General features: G+C 38.5%; 1 protein-coding gene across 1 annotated transcript in view; it reads right to left on the bottom strand.

The window, feature by feature from the left end:
* The window catches only part of C4BPA (complement component 4 binding protein alpha), a 41,652-nt gene extending 26,371 nt beyond the window's left edge, over positions 1-15,281 (bottom strand). Inside the window, exons 1-4 of the mRNA XM_082858298.1 lie at positions 15,092-15,281; positions 6,746-6,900; positions 5,582-5,767; positions 4,786-4,885 (exon numbers count right to left, since the gene is read on the bottom strand). Of these exons, the coding sequence (XP_082714424.1) occupies positions 4,786-4,885; positions 5,582-5,767; positions 6,746-6,900; positions 15,092-15,123 (473 nt within the window). The 5' untranslated portion in view covers positions 15,124-15,281. The remainder of the gene's footprint in view (positions 1-4,785; positions 4,886-5,581; positions 5,768-6,745; positions 6,901-15,091) is intronic.
* Between the last annotated feature and the right edge of the window lie 638 nt (positions 15,282-15,919).

The raw sequence follows: 15,919 nt of genomic DNA, 5'->3' as shown, positions 1-15,919 counted from the left end.
TAGTGTATATATGTCAATCCTAATCTCCCAATTCATCACACTACCACCACCCCCGACCAGTTTCCCCCCTTAGTATCCATACGTTTGTTCTCTACATCTGTGTCTCTATTTCTGCCCTGCAAACCAGTTCATCTATACCATTTTTCTAGGTTCCACATATATGCATTAATATGTGATATTAGTTTTTCTCTTTCTGACTTATTTCACTCTGTATGACAGTCTCTAGGTCCATCCATGCCTCTACAAATGACCCACTTTTGTTCCTTTTTATGGCTGAGTAATATTCCATTGTATGTATGTACCACATCTTCTTTATCCATTCATCTGTTGATGGGCATTTAGGTTGCTTCCATGACCTGGCTATTGTAAATAGTGCTGCAATGAACACTGGGGTGCATATGTCTTTATGAATTATGGTATTCTCTGGGTATATGCCCAGTAGTGGGATTGCTGGGTCATATGGTAATTCTATTTTTAGTTTTTTATGGAAGCTCCATAATGTTCTCCATAGTGGCTGTATCAATTTACATTCCCACCAACAGTGCAAGAGGGTTCCCTTTTCTCCATACCCTCTCCAGCATTTCTTGTTGGCAGATTTTCTGATGATGCCCATTCTAACTGGTATGAGGTGATACTTCATTGTAGTTTTGATCTGTATTTCTCTAATAATTAGTGATGCTGAGCAGCTTTTCATGTGCTTCTCGGCCATCTTTATGTCCTCTTTGGAGAAATGTCTATTTACGTCTTCTGCCACTTTTTTTATTGGGTTGTTTGTTTTTTTAATATTGAGCTGCATGAGCTGTTTATATATTTTGGAGATTAATGCTTTGTCTGTTGATTCGTTTGTAAATATTTTCTCCCATTCTGAGGGTTGTCTTTTCCTCTTGATTATGGTTTCCTTTGCTGTGCAAAAGCTTTGAAGTTTCATAGGTCCATTTGTTTATTTTTGTTTTTATTTCCATTTCTCTAGGAGGTGGATCAAAAAAGATCTTGCTGTGATTTATGTCAAAGAGTGTTCTTCCTATGTTTTCCTATAAGAGTTTTATAGTGTCTGGTCCCACATTTAGGTCTCAAATCCATTTTGAGTTTATTTTTGTGTATGGTGTTAGGGAGTGTTCTAATTTCATTCTTTTACATGTAGCTGTCCAGTTTTCCCAGCACCACTTATTGAAGAGGCTGTCCTTTCTCCACTGTACATTACTGCCTCTTTTGTCATAGATTAGTTGACAATGGGTGCGTGGGTTTATCTCTGGGCTTTCTATCCTCTTCCATTGATCAATATTTCGGTTTTTGTGCCAGTACCATATTGTCTTGATCACTGTAGCTTTGTAATATAGTCTAAAGTCAGGGAGTCTGATTCCTCCAGCTCCATTTTTTTCCCTCAAGACTGCTTTGGCTGTTCGGGGTCTTTTGTGTCTCCATACAAATTTTAAGACTTTTTGTTCTAGTTCTGTAAAAAATGCCATTGGTAATTTGATAGGAATTGCACTGAATCTGTAGATTGCTTTGGGTAGTACAGTCATCTTCACAATATTGATTCTTCCAATCCAAGAACATGGTATATCTCTCCATCTGTTGGTATCATCTTTACTTTCTTTCATCAGTGTCTTATAGATTTCTGCATACAGGTCTTTTGTCTCCCGAGGTAGGTTTATTCCTAGGTATTTTATTCTTTTTGTTGCAATGGTAAATGGGATTTTTTCCTTAATTTCTCTTTCTGATTTTTCATCATAAGTGTATAGGAATGCAAGAGATTACTGTGCATTAATTTTGTGTCTTGCAAACTTACCAAATTCATTGATTAGCTCTAGAAGTTTTCTGGTGGCATCTTTAGGGTTCTCTATGTAGAGTATCATGTCATCTGCAAACAGTGGCAGTTTTACTTCTTCTTTTCCAATTTGTATTCCTTTTATTTCTTTTTCTTCTCTGATTGCCGTGGCTAGGACTTCCAAAACTATGTTGAATAATAGTGGCAAGAGTGGACATCCTTGTCTATTTCTGACCTTCTAGGAAATGCTTTCAGTTTTTCACCATTGAGAATGATGTTTGCTGTGAGTTTGTCATATATGGCCTTTATTATGTTGAGGTAGGTTCCCTCTATGCCCACTTTCTGGAGAGTTTTTATCATAAATGGGTGTTAAATTTTGTCAAAAGCTTTTTCTGCATCTATTGAGATAATCATATGGTTTTTCTTCTTCAGTTTGTTAATATGGTGTATCACATTGATTGATTTTCATATATTGAAGAATCCTTGTATCCCTGAGATAAATCCCACTTGGTCATGGTGTATGATCCTTTTAATGTGTCGTTGGATTCTGTTTGCTAGTATCTTGTTGAGAATTTTTGCATCTATATTCATCAGTGACATTAGTCTGTAATTTTCTTTTTTGTAGTATTTTTGTCTGGTTTGGGTATCAGGGTGATGGTGGCCTCATAGAATGAGTTTGGGAGTGTTCCTTCCTCTGCAGGTTTTTGGAAGAGTTTGAGAAGGAAGGGTGTTAGCTCTTCTCTAAATGTTTGATAGAATTCATCTGTGAAACCATCTGGTCCTGGACTTTTGTTTGTTGGAAGATTTTTAATCATAGTTTCATTTTCAGTGCTTGTGATTGGTCTGTTCCTATTTTCTATTTCTTCCTGGTTCAGTCTTGGAAGTTTATACCTTTCTAAGAATTTGTCCATTTCTTCCAGGTTGTCCATTTTATTGGCATAGAGTTGCTTGTAGTAGTCTCTTAGGATGCTTTGTATTTCTGCGGTGTCTGTTGTAACTTCTCCTTTTTCATTTCTAATTTTATTGATTTGAGTCCTCTCCCTCTTTTTCTTGATGAGCCTGGCTAATGGTTTATCAATTTTGTTTATCTTCTCAAAGAACCAGCTTTTAGTTTTATTGATCCTTGCTATTGTTTTCTTTGTTCTATATCCTTTTTTCTGCTCTGATCTTTATTTCTTTTCTTCTGCTAACTTTGGGTTTTGTTTGTTCTTCTTTCTCTAGCTCCTTTAGGTGTAATGTTAGACTGTTTATTTGAAATTTTTCTTGTTTCTTGATGTAGGCTTGTATTGCTATAAGCTTCCCTCTTAGAACTGCTTTTGCTGCATTCCACAGGTTTTGGATCATTGTTTTTTCATTGTAATTTGTCTCTAAGTATTTTTTGATTTCCTCTTTGATTTCTTCAGTGATCTCTTGTTTACTTAGCAATGTATTGTTTAGCCTCCATGTCCAACACTGATTTTTAAATATGCCTAACTTTAAAGTTCACATAGAAAAATATACAGATACATATTGTCAGGAAAATCCTAGAAAAGAAAGGTAATAAGATAGGAATACCCATATTATTATTAAAGCATATTATAAAACATCAGTAAGTAGATGACTGTGAAATGTGTATATTAATGTATAGGCAAAACAACAGCATTGAATAGAAAGTCCAGAAATAAAACCAGATATATATAAGAATTTCATATAGTATCAAAAAACACTCTCCTATCAGTAAATTGAAGACAGACTTTTTAATAAATAATGTATGGATAATAGGAAAGCCATATGGAAAAATACAGACTGGGACATGTACCTCATGCTGTATACTCTATAATGACTCCAAATGGATCAAAGCTTTAAATATTAAAAAATATGAAAGCATAAAATGTAGTAGAAGAAATCTAGGCAAATAGTTCAAAATCTTGTATTTGGGAAGACCTTTTAAATTAAGACCTGAAATTCAGAAGCCTTTTTAAAAGGAAGACTGATAAATTTGACAACATAAAGAAATTTCTCTTCAAGAAAAAACGTACCAAAGCCAAGTCAAAAGAAAAATAATATACTTGGGGGAAAAGTTGCAGCTCATATCAGAAACAAGGTCTAAACCCTAATACACATAGATTCATGTGAATATGTGTATGTATATAGCTTAGAAATTAAGAATAAAATGGTCAACAGGTTAATAGAAAAAAGAGGCAAAGTACATGCCAAGTAATTCACAAATATTTATTCACAATAAGTGTAAGCATCTCTTGAACATATTAAAATATGCTCAATTTTACTCAGAATAAGTGAAGTATACATTTAAACTATAGTAAGATTTCATTGTTACCTCTAAAATAGGAAATTTTTCAAAATTTTTACAAGGTTTGAAAGTTTGACAGCACACTTAGTTGGAAAGTTTATGGAGAGGCAGACATTTGTATACTCTGTAAAACCATGTAACTCCTACAGAGAGCAATTTGGAAATAACTTTCAAATTTTCAAATATGTGTATTCTTTGACCCAGGAATCCCACCTTGGGAATTTACCCTACAGATATGACTTATATGTACAAGGTTATGTATTAGAGCATAGTTTAGAACAGCAAAAGATTGGAAATATTCATGGATCCATCAAAGAGATTACTAATCCATGATACATCACACAATAAAATTCTATGCAGTTGTAAAAGGGAATTAATGAGAGACCTCTCTATGCACAAACATAGAGATATCTCCTGTTTATATTGGTAAGTAAAAAATAAAGCAAGATTCAAAACTACTTTTCTTATTGGAAAGGTGCAAAATAAAAATATATACTAACTTCTTAGCTTGTATATGTAAAAGTAAACACTGCAAAGGTACATAAGAAGCCAGTAAAGGTGGATCCCTGTTTAAGGATGGAAAGGAATGGTGCAATGGCAATGGACTGGAAGTGAGAATTCTCAATGTATACCTTTTTACATCTTTTTTTAATATACGAATACATTAGCTATTTTTTAAAAATTAATTTAAAAGAAAAGTATCGTCTCTAGCTTGCCTCTCACTCACCCTTCTGAACAGCTGAATTCTATTTGTGATCCAAAAGAGTAATCTGTTTTAGCTGTCACTTGCCCGTTAAGTAATTCTCCTGGGTTTCCGCATCGTTTCTCTGAGAGAAAAATTAAAATGATGATTAGTGATTACATGTACTCATGGATATGGCATTAGAAAAGAGAGCTGATGGATCACTGTGGTAATAAAGTCTATGGCCCAGGATTTAACACACTGACCAGGGAGCTAAGCTCCATTCTACATCTCCAGTGTGTACTTTGAACTTAAGCCACTCAAAATGCATGTCCTTGGTCACAAAAGAAACAAAAAAAGTATAGATTGTGTGTGTATACCCCTACTACTGGAAAAACAGCACAGAATTTATTCTCAACTAAGTGAATCACAGCATCTTCTTCCAAACACAGCATATATTTGGGGTGAGGTTTCTTTGAAAACTGCATTGCCATTTTCTAGCAACATAACTTTTTATAATTTTATAGAGTGAATCTAGTTTTCAACGTACTAAAATTGAATTTGTAGTTCACTTCCAAAAAAAATTTCTTACTGAATATATTGTAAAGGATAGACATTTTCCAATGCAACTAGGTGGCTCCCAATTTTTTTGTTTTATTCATTTGTTTGTTTATGTTTTTCAAAAAGTGGCACACATGTGTACATTGAAATCAGTAACTGACAAACCGAATTGTTTCTTAGTGACCAAAGACACTCATTTGCATTCATAAAGCTTAGTTCCTGAGATAAATTTGCAAAGAAGTAAAAAGCACAAATAAGAAAAATAAATGTTCATACTTACTGACACAGAATTCCCTGTATTTCCAACTGCCTGTTGAGTCACAGGTAACACCGTGACTTCTTGAACTTGTCCTACTGTAGCCAGGGCGGCAGCTGTATTTCAGAGTAGTTCCAGTTTCGAACTCTGTCTCATTCAACTCATTTATTGGAGAAGCAAATTGTAAATAAGGTGGAGGACCACAATTTCCTGGACACCAAAATGACAAAACACCAAAAGTTATAGCTTGGGACACAGCATCTTAAAATTTCAGTAGCATTACTTTAGAGCAGGAACCATTCTTTTCTCCTCTAATCAAGAAAAATAGTAACTCCTATTATCCCCACTGTTCAGTGAATCCATTGAATAATTAGTAATACATGTTTGTTGATTAATGACAATGATCCTGATAAAAGCCATAAAGTTTTCACCCCTTCTCTCCTGGAAATGAGATGATTTAACTTAAAAAGATGGCAGACATGATTTCATCAGCCTATCAGTTTCCCCATATCTGCTGACTCAGATATATCCATGCAAATCCAGCAGTCCTACAATTTCCTTCAACAGAAACATTATTTCATTAATAATAACATTATGTAACATAGGTTGACTCAGGGAACAGAAACTGGGTGGCTGGGAGAAGGATGAGAATAACATTTCTCATTTGTACTTTTTTGTACCCTTTGGATTTTGAGTGATCTGAAGGGAGACATATAGAGCCCTTGAAGCATAAAAATCTTCATCCTGCTTTGCCTGCAAGAATGAAATATAGGGCTGATTTACCTTTCAGGAGCCACAGTAGAATAATATACTTCCCCTGTCCATTCTAGATAAACCCACAGACAGTGAAGATTGTTTAGTCAGGCTGACAGATAATACAGATTTGTTTCAAGTCTTGGTTGGGGACAAATAGTTTTGGAAATTCCTGGAGAAGAAATTCTAAGGGAAAATGTCATAAAATGGACTCTTTTATGGGTAAAGCAAATTCCCCCTATATTCTAAATAATTCCAAATCCCCTTAAGTCCAGAATTCCAAGTAAATTCCAAACTTCTGATCAAATAAACCCTTTGTTGCTGAAGCTGGATTTCTGCTAAAAGCTTAATCAGCTCTCCGCTAGTCTTGAAAGTGAATGAGTAGATGATCTTGAATGTTTGTTGACAATCTGAACTTGTCTCCTTATTACTCACCAAGAACAGTAGCCAACAGAGCAGCAACCAAGGTCACTTGGAACAGAATTGGATCAGAGACTCTCCAGGGCCCAGAGAAAGGCCAAGATGCCATTGTCCCCTTTCTATGAAGGATCATAACTGGAGCTCTCTGTTGCTTCGCTGACACTTTTCTGCTGAAAGAACTCAATTTAATAAACAATCATTGAATTCCTGTTTGTCATAAAGCACTAGGATCAATACTATGGGATCCATGTCTTGAAGAAATTACAGCCTAGAGTGAAAGAAAAGATAGGCGCACAAATGTTACAACACAAAACAGTGGGTGTTAACCTCTGCAGAAGCACTCTGCTCTTAAGAGAGATTAATTCCAAGTGGAGAGATGGTAGGTGGCTGAATCTGAGTCAGGTATGCTGTAAATGTTAGAAAATGGATGCAGGGCAAATTGGGGGAGCAGTAGATAACACTACAATTTGGCTGCAAAGTAAGGTGTTGGAGATGGTTGTTAAGTAGGAGGCAGCTCATAGGTGTGTCTGAATGGGTTGTAAGGGCCAAGGTTAGGAATTTATGGACACTATTCTTTCGGGAGTAAGAGCCATTGTTTGTTGTTTAGATTTTGGTTTTGCTTTATTTGTTTTTAATATGTCCTTAGAGTGACACATTATTGTGCTTTAAGATCACTAGAGTGGATGCATACATGATAGATTGAAGTGAACAGAGAGGAGAAATGGAGGGGTTGATTAAGAAGACAATTGTGATTGGCCAGGTGAGCCACAAAGATGATCTGACCAAGAAAACAGCAGAGGAGTTAGAGAAAAGGAAACAAATGTAAAACAAAACAAAACAGGACTTCCCTGGTGGCGCAGTGGTTAAGAATCCTCCTGCCAACGCAGGGGACACGGACTAGATCCCTGGTCCAGGAAGATCCCACATGCCACGGAGCAACTAAGCCCGTGCATCACAACTACTGAGCCCATGCTCTAGAGTCTGCGAGCCATAACTACTGAGCCCATGTGCCACAACTACTGAAGCCCGTGTGCCTAGAGCCCATGCTCCACAACAAGAGAAGCCACCACAATGAGAAGCCTGCACACCACAAAGAAGAGTAGCCCCCACTTGCCGCAACTAGAGAAAGCCCACACGCAGCAACAAAGACCAAATGCAGCCAAAAATATTTTTTTAATTAAAATAATAATAGTTCAAAAAAATTTTTTAAAGCAGAAAATGATAAGATAGAGAAAAAGAGTTGGATCAGTATGTATAACATTGGGAGTTCCTCATGACAACTGTCAACCAAGGCAATAAACCAAGCAATTTGCAGTTTTGGAAAAAAATCGTTTTATCTATAGATATAGATATATGTAGAGATATATAGATATATAAACAAAAATCAAAATATATGGGACAAATGTACTTTCATTACTTAATCAGAGTATTTAAAGACATATTTAAAGCAAAATCATGAAGGATGTTTTTCTCTTCACCACACTCCTGTTCCCGTTGGAAATAAACAGTATACCTTAAATTTACATTAGAAATAGTCTCTGTCCTCAAAGGAATATATGAAGTTAAGTCCCAATGAAATACTAAATTTCATCTTTTATTCTGATATTTCTGTTAGATCCACACGATTCTTATGCTCCACATGTGTCCATAATTCATATTAATTGCATATCCATTTAGATAAAGGGAGTCCCCTCAATATTTCCCTCAAAGATGTTTCTGTCCCAAACTGAGGGGAAAAAAGTTCATAGTGGCCCTTCACACTATGTGTAGGGCCCCAACTTCTTCATTGAGCAAGGACTCATCTAAACTTATCTTTCTAAAACTCAGTTCTCACATTCAGTCCTCCACCTGCTGTCAGTTGTGGACAACTCCACCCCACGTACATCCTATCCCATGAGCTCTGGACACGGCCACTAGAACAATTCCACCAAAAAATAAGTTTAACCTGCTGAACAATTTATCAAATACGTTGGTTACTAAAAATATGTTTGCAGAATTTGTACTGAATGAATTGAGAAGAGCCAGGACCAGGGTTCTGAGCCCCTTTCTTGTTTCCCCCTCTCTCTTTTCCTAATACCTCCATCCTGATCTCTAGTCTCTACTCCTTCTGTGCTAGCAGTCTCATGAGACTGGAGACAGTTGCAGGTAACAAAAATACTGAAAATGCTGCTTCAAAAAAATATTCATTCGCTATGTTCAAAAAGAATATTTATAATCATTGAATGTATTCAAAATGAATATATCTTAGAACAACATTAAGTAAATTGATAATGTGATAAATTCAACAGATCGATTTCAGTGAACTGATCCTTCAGGAATGGGCATTCACCAAACTGGTTTCCAATGATTAACTTTTTAGTTATAATCCAGCTGGTCTGGACACCCTGGATCCCTGACATTTCCAAACACTTTCTTACCTCCTACCCCTGCCCGTATCATCTTCCCTCTCACACTTTCCTCTTTAATTCCTACTTATTGTAGCCGTCCGTTCTCCAATGTCCCCTCCTATCCTCCAGACCAGACTCTAACTTCCAATTACAATTGAGTGTTTATAACTCTGATTCTGACTTGGCTTAACTGACATCTGAAGCCTGTCTTCCCCACTGGACCATAAGTTCCTTGAAGTCAGAAGGTGGGCTCTTAATCATGCCTTACATGGTACCTAGCACCGTGCCTCATTCAAAGTGCTCAATAAATGTTTGTTGAATTTACACTCAAAAGCACCTAGTGCTAAAATATGTTTTAAAGAAAAATAACACTGTTCCATATCTATTCTTACAGTGTTTTCTGTGTCAAGGTCAGATTTTAGCTGATTTTTTAAAAAGGCACATCTTGGGCTTCCCTGGTGGCGCAGTGGTTGAGAGTCCGCCTGCCGATGCAGGGGATGCGGGTTCATGCCCCGGTCCGGGAAGATCCCACATGCCGCGGAGCGGCTGGGCCTGTGAGCCATGGCCGCTGAGTCTGTGCGTCCGGAGCCTGTGCTCCGCGACGGGAGAGGCCACAACAATGAGAGGCCTGAGTACCGCAAAAAAAAAAAAAAGGCACATCTTAATAAGAACAGACCCTAGCGATTTTACTCTCGGCTATTCCCCATCCTTAACCCGAAGTTATCATATCATCAACCATAAAACATAGGATAGTAAGGAGGGAAGGAATAAACAAACACCACAGGTTATGACAGGAGCTAAAAGGCAGCCACACGTACAGACCCTACCCTGCGGTGAGGGATTTACATCACGCAGTCTTGTAACAGGGCCACAGACACAGTGCTGGGGACACAGCAGGATAGTGTGTGGCCAGACCCTGGGCATGGAATCAGACCCAGGCCATGCAGGTTCAAAGCTGGTTCCACCACATGGGAACTGTGTACCCATGGGCAAGATACTCAGCCCTCTAAGCTCCTCTAAGCTTCAATTTCCTTTTTCATAAAATAAAAATAACTACACATGTCTCCCAGAACTGCTGAGAGGGCTTGGTTTGGAGCATGGACAGCACATAGTAAATATTCATGAGAAACGTTAAGGAAAAGGGTGACAGAACTGGTGTTGGAAGGTGATTCTGACAGAATGAGAACTCCTAGAGTCAAAACATCATCATGATAATGATATAAAATTATAATGGCTGCAATTCCAGGGAACTTTAGCTAAGCCCTGGTGAAGAGGAAAACACACTGGACTTGGGGCAGAAGTCTAGGTCAGGTCTTCACTGTGGCCCGTGATAACAGTGAAACCCAGTGCCGCACCCAGAGCAGCAAAGCTGGCACCCACGGCGGGGTCCGTCCTGGGCTTATTCTTCCCTCACCAGGATATCTTCCTGTAAGGAACTCATCCACCCCATGACTTTGACCATCATCCATGAATCACTCACAGACCTCTGGGCCCCGTTGTCTCCTGTAAGTGCAGAAACATACATGTTCCATAAACTCAATTGTTAATAAAAAATCTTACTCTGGGGCTTCCCTGGTGGTGCAGTGGTTGAGAGTCCGCCTGCCGATGCAGGGCACGTGGGTTCGTGCCCCGGTGCGGGAAGATCCCACATGCCGCGGAGCGGCTGGGCCCGTGAACCATGGCCGCTGAGCCTGCGCGTCCGGAGCCTGTGCTCCACAACGGGAGAGGCCACAACAGTGAGAGGCCCGCGTACCGCAAAAAAAAAAAAAAAAACCTTACTCTGCCCTATTACTTACCACATGTCAATTTTGAGCCATTCAGGCCTGCCTCCTTTACTTTTGTTAATAATTAGAAAATTCCTGTGCTGAGCCTCATGACTGTGGATCTTTCTAAAAGTCGGTGAAAGAAATTTCAGCAAAATAAGAAGGAATTTTTTTCTCTTCCCCTGAAGCTACAGAAAAGCAGATATCTACATCATAAAATTGACCTGCAAATGTTATATCTAACAAAGGAGATTGTTTCTCTACCACTTGAGCATAGTCTTCAACCCTAGAAAAGTCTATAATTCTGACTGGTTATCTTAGCAAATTATTTTTTGTCTTGGATAATATTTAAATTAACTATTCTGTTTTTGAAAGTTATAAATATTCGTGAGTTTTCTTTGCAAATCCAAAAATAAATTGTTACACTTTCTTCTTCACTTAAAATCCTGAATGTAAATTAAAACTTTTGACTGTTGGATTTCTTTTTTTTTTTTTTTAATTTCAGCTTTATTGAGACATACTTAAATTGTAAGATACTTAAAGTGTACATCATGGTGATTTGACAAGCGTATACATTATGAAAGGATTTCCCCCTGCTCCCCCATCTAATTAATTAACACATCCATCACATCACATATTTATCTTTTTCCCCCAGTTTCATTGAAAAATAATTGGCATACATCATTGCATAAGTTTAAGTTGTACAGCATGAAGATTTGATTTACACATATTGTGAAATGATTACCATAATAGGTCCAGCAAACCTCTATCTTCTCATATAGATACAATAAAAAGAAAACAAAGAGGACTTCCCTGGTGGTCCAGCATTTAAGACTTCTCCTTCCAATGCAGGGGATGTGGGTTCGCGCCCTGGTTGGGGAACTAAGATCCCACATGCCCTGGGGCAACCACCCGGAGCCCGAGCACCACAGCTAGAGAGCCCACGTGCTGCAACTACTGAGCCCACACTCCACAACAAAGATGCCCCATGCAGCAACTAAGACAAAGATCCCCCGTGCAGCAACTAAGACCCGATGCAGTCAAATAAATAAATAAATATATATATATATATTTTTTAAATGTAGTAACACTTAAAATTTAAAAAAAGAAAACAAAGAAAATAAAAAGGAGAAATTTTTCCTTGTGATGAGAACTCATGATTAATTCTCAACAACTTTCCTATATATCATACGGCAGTGTTAGCTGTAGTCATCATGTTGTACATTGCATGCCTAGCACTTATTTATCTCATAAGTGGAAGCTTGTACCTTTTGACCACATTCTTCCAATTCCTCCCCCCACCCCACCCCCACCCTCCACCTCTGGTAACAACAAGTCTCTTTCTATAAATTTGTTCTGGGTTTTTTGTTGTTGTTGTTTGTTTGTTTTAGATTCCACATAGAAGCGTATCTTCTTTTTTTTTTTCTGGAAATAACATTTAAGTTCTACTCTCTTAGCAAATTTCAATTGTACAATACAGTGTTATCACCATGTTTAACATTAAATCCTCAAATCTTCTTCATCTTATAGCTGAAAACTTATATCCCTTTACCAACCTCTCCATGTTTCTCCCACCCCCCAGTTCCTGACAACCACTTCTTAGATTTCTTATTTAAGCAAAAACCAAACCAAAACAAAAACCCTTTTTCAAAATTTGTTGTAATACGACTCAAGGTTCAGCTCAGTATTTCCAACTGCTTCATTTGTATCTCCCAGGCACCTTGAATCCAACATATCCCAAACTAAACACACTATCTTCCTTTCAACACTGCTTCACCTTTGCTTTCTGTCTCAGCCAAGGTAATAATCACCATCCAGTCTCCCAGACTAGAAACCTGAATCATCCTAGCCTCCTCTCACTTGCCACCTTTCCATATTCAGAGTCACCAAGTCTTGTCCCATTGGCTGTAGCAACACTAGAATCTGTCATTCTCTCTTATACCCACTTCCATAGTCCTGGTTTATGTTCTCCTAGTTCCCTTCACCCCAGCCTCCACCACAGCAAAAGCCTTCAACAACTGTAAGCCACCTTCCATGTTGATGCAGTTATATTCCTAAAAAGCAATTTACTTAAAAATATCCATGGTCCCCAATACTCTAGGTCCCCACAACTCTCCCAACTCTCCCTCTACTTCTGCTCACTTAAAACATTGTGCTTCAACCACATGCAAGTGCTTACCTTTCCCAAAACATATCCTGGAACTTTCTAAACACCTTCAAGCATTATCGTATGATGTCTCTTGTGCGTGAATACTCTTACCTCCAGCCTCCCCATGATGCACTATCCAGATCAAATGCCACCTCCTTGGTGAAGAACTGCCCAACCCTCTCCTCAGGAAATATCAGTCTCTGCTATGCTTCCCCAATACTTTGCTGATACCTTCATTGTAACACCACACTGTATTGTAACTATTCACTTTTGCCTCTTGCAGTAGATTATAGGTCCCTTGGAGACAAAGAAGGTGTTTATTCAGCCTTCCACTTTCTAACCCAGTATTAACTGGCATAATAATAGTTATCCAATAAATGTGAAATAAATGAAATTTAATTTTGTTTTATCTTCATAGTGAGAATGACTAAATACCTACTGAGGACCAAATGAAATAATATGTAGGAAGTGCTTTATAAATTTTGAAGAGATGATTCAGTGATTCGACTTCCCTTACTAGTTCTCAGGATGTGCAGTGGCTCAGTGGGCCAGGTGTAGCATTTACAGTTCATCATCATGACCCACTGTGGTCCTTCAGCAGAGCCTGCATAGGACTCAGCAAACCACAGAGTCTGGAGATGGAGCCTAGGACTTGTGAGCTGAGGAGACCTGAATTTGAGTCCCAGCAATACCAGTCAATTTCTATGACCTTGAAGAAGCTACATCAGCTCCTCAGATCTCAGTTTCTCACCCTTAAAATGATGACATTAAACTTGGATTATCTTTCTATTCCCTACAAACCCTAGAATTCTGTAATTGCCCACTGAAAATCTAAGACTTCCCTAGCAAATGCCCTCTTATTTCAATGACATCATCACCTTTTAAATTCATATAGAAATGAAACCAGCTCAAGAACTGTAGTCACCATGGAGGGTCTCTTACGAAAAATACCATTGGCACTTGCCGAGGCAGTACAATTTGAGAGGCTCTGGGAAAATCCTCAGCCTCCAAATTTCTCCTCCCATTAGAGATTACTTTTTAAGTTAATGTATTTATTTTATCTAAACTCCCTTTTTAAAAATTCAGATACCTCTGGAAAGAATTAATTTTTCTCCAATCTCAGATGGAGTGTCTCCTGACTTACACCTGCACTCTCAATCACATAACTTTCAGACTCCAGAAAGAACTTGCTTCCACAAAATTCTCTTCTTTCCTAGAATTTCTTTATCTCTCTATCAGCTCCTTCCTTCTGTACCCATATTATATTCAAATGTATCTCTACACTTAATACAAAACTTCTTTGATGCTTCTTCATCTTCTGGGCACTCTACTTTGTATTCTCCTTTAGTACTACATTTAGGGACAGAACAGGAGTCAGCAAAGAGAAGGGTGGTTGAAGAATTAACACTAAAACCAGAGAAGTACTACGTCTTGCTCAACCAAGGGAGAAGGGAATTTCAAGAAGTGAAGTTAATCAACATTGCCAGATTCAAAAAGTGAGGGAGAGAAAGGAGAAGAGGGCAATAAAGGCTTCTAGCTTCAGAAACTAACTGGAGGCTGACCAATATCCTCCTTGTGATTAAATCTAAAGGTCTTTGCTATCAGTGGTGGAGGAGATGTAGAGGGGTTAATAAAATCTCTAAAGGAAATTGCACCAATTTTCAGAATGTAGACTCTGAAAACCAGGTCTCCTGTGACTCCCTTTGGGACATCTGGCTTACATCCTGCCTCAGCTGCCCTACGTGGAGAGGTAGTAAAGGATTAACAAACAAACACACTCAACTTTTAGATGCAATAATAAGAGCAACTTCTTACTTCTTTTTTGCTTCAGTGTACTTTATTAGCATGCATTATTATTCCCCTATTTATAATAGAAAATTGAGGCTCAGTAGGGGTTAAAAGTACTTTCCAAGTCACACTGTCCCCTAATGCAGTATCCCTGAAAAGATTTCTGTTGAAAACACCCCCAAGTTTGGTCTCTGCATTATCCTTCTAATCTTGTATTCCTTAAAAGGCCAAACTACCAGCCTTTCCCCCAAGGTGCCCTGGATACTCCACTGACCTGCAGGTAGCCGAGGAAGAAGACTCTGTCATCGTGCCTTGGGTAGTGTGTAAGTGAGGAAAACTGCTTTGTTCTGTAATAGGCTTAGTTCCTCCCCAGATAAGAGTTTACCAGAGCACCCTGAAGCTGGCTAGTAATTGCTCCACCAAAAAGTCCCTGAATTCCAGCCATGTGGTTGGCTGTTCAGGGATGGCCAAATAGAAATGGATGGGCAGAGACTCCCTACTGGCTCAGTGAATGATTAACAGCATAAGTAAAGCAACCATGTTTATCTAATCACCTTCCTCTTCACTAGCCCTCTTTCTTGATAACATGTCGCAATTGTTTACTTTCTCCTCTGCCAACCATTTCCCCTAAGTGGAAAGGTAATATAAATTTGACGCCAGAATTCTTTTTTTTCTTTTTATAAACAAAAGAGGGTTATACAAGATGCAAACCAGCTAGCCTGGAAACCTTAGATACTGCAGGGTTCAGACTAGGTCCACAAAAATGATCCACTTTCTGTGATTCTAGGTCCAGCAGGCTTTCCTTGGGTTCAGGGACAGATGACCTTCCCCTGTACTGGTCTCCATCCCACTCCAAGAAAGTACAGAGGGTGAAGAGTTCCGTCAATATGCTGAGTTGCTTGGCACATGATCAGTACTCCAGAAATACACGACCTCCAGAAGCTGGTCTATCACTGAGTGCTCCTCAGAAGGATGCAACAAAGGGCCAGCCATGTTTGTTATCACATGTGGTCCTAAGAAGGACCACAAACCCTGACATTATCCAATTAAGCTCTTAATCCTCAGGATTAAGGTTTGTATGCTCAGGGGACTGCTACTAAAG

The sequence above is a fragment of the Leucopleurus acutus genome, assembly GCF_964270905.1.
Source record: "Leucopleurus acutus genome assembly, chromosome: 2".
Lineage (NCBI taxonomy): Eukaryota > Metazoa > Chordata > Mammalia > Artiodactyla > Delphinidae > Leucopleurus > Leucopleurus acutus.
Note: the sequence above shows the minus strand (reverse complement) of the source record. Positions and strands in the feature narration are given on the sequence as shown.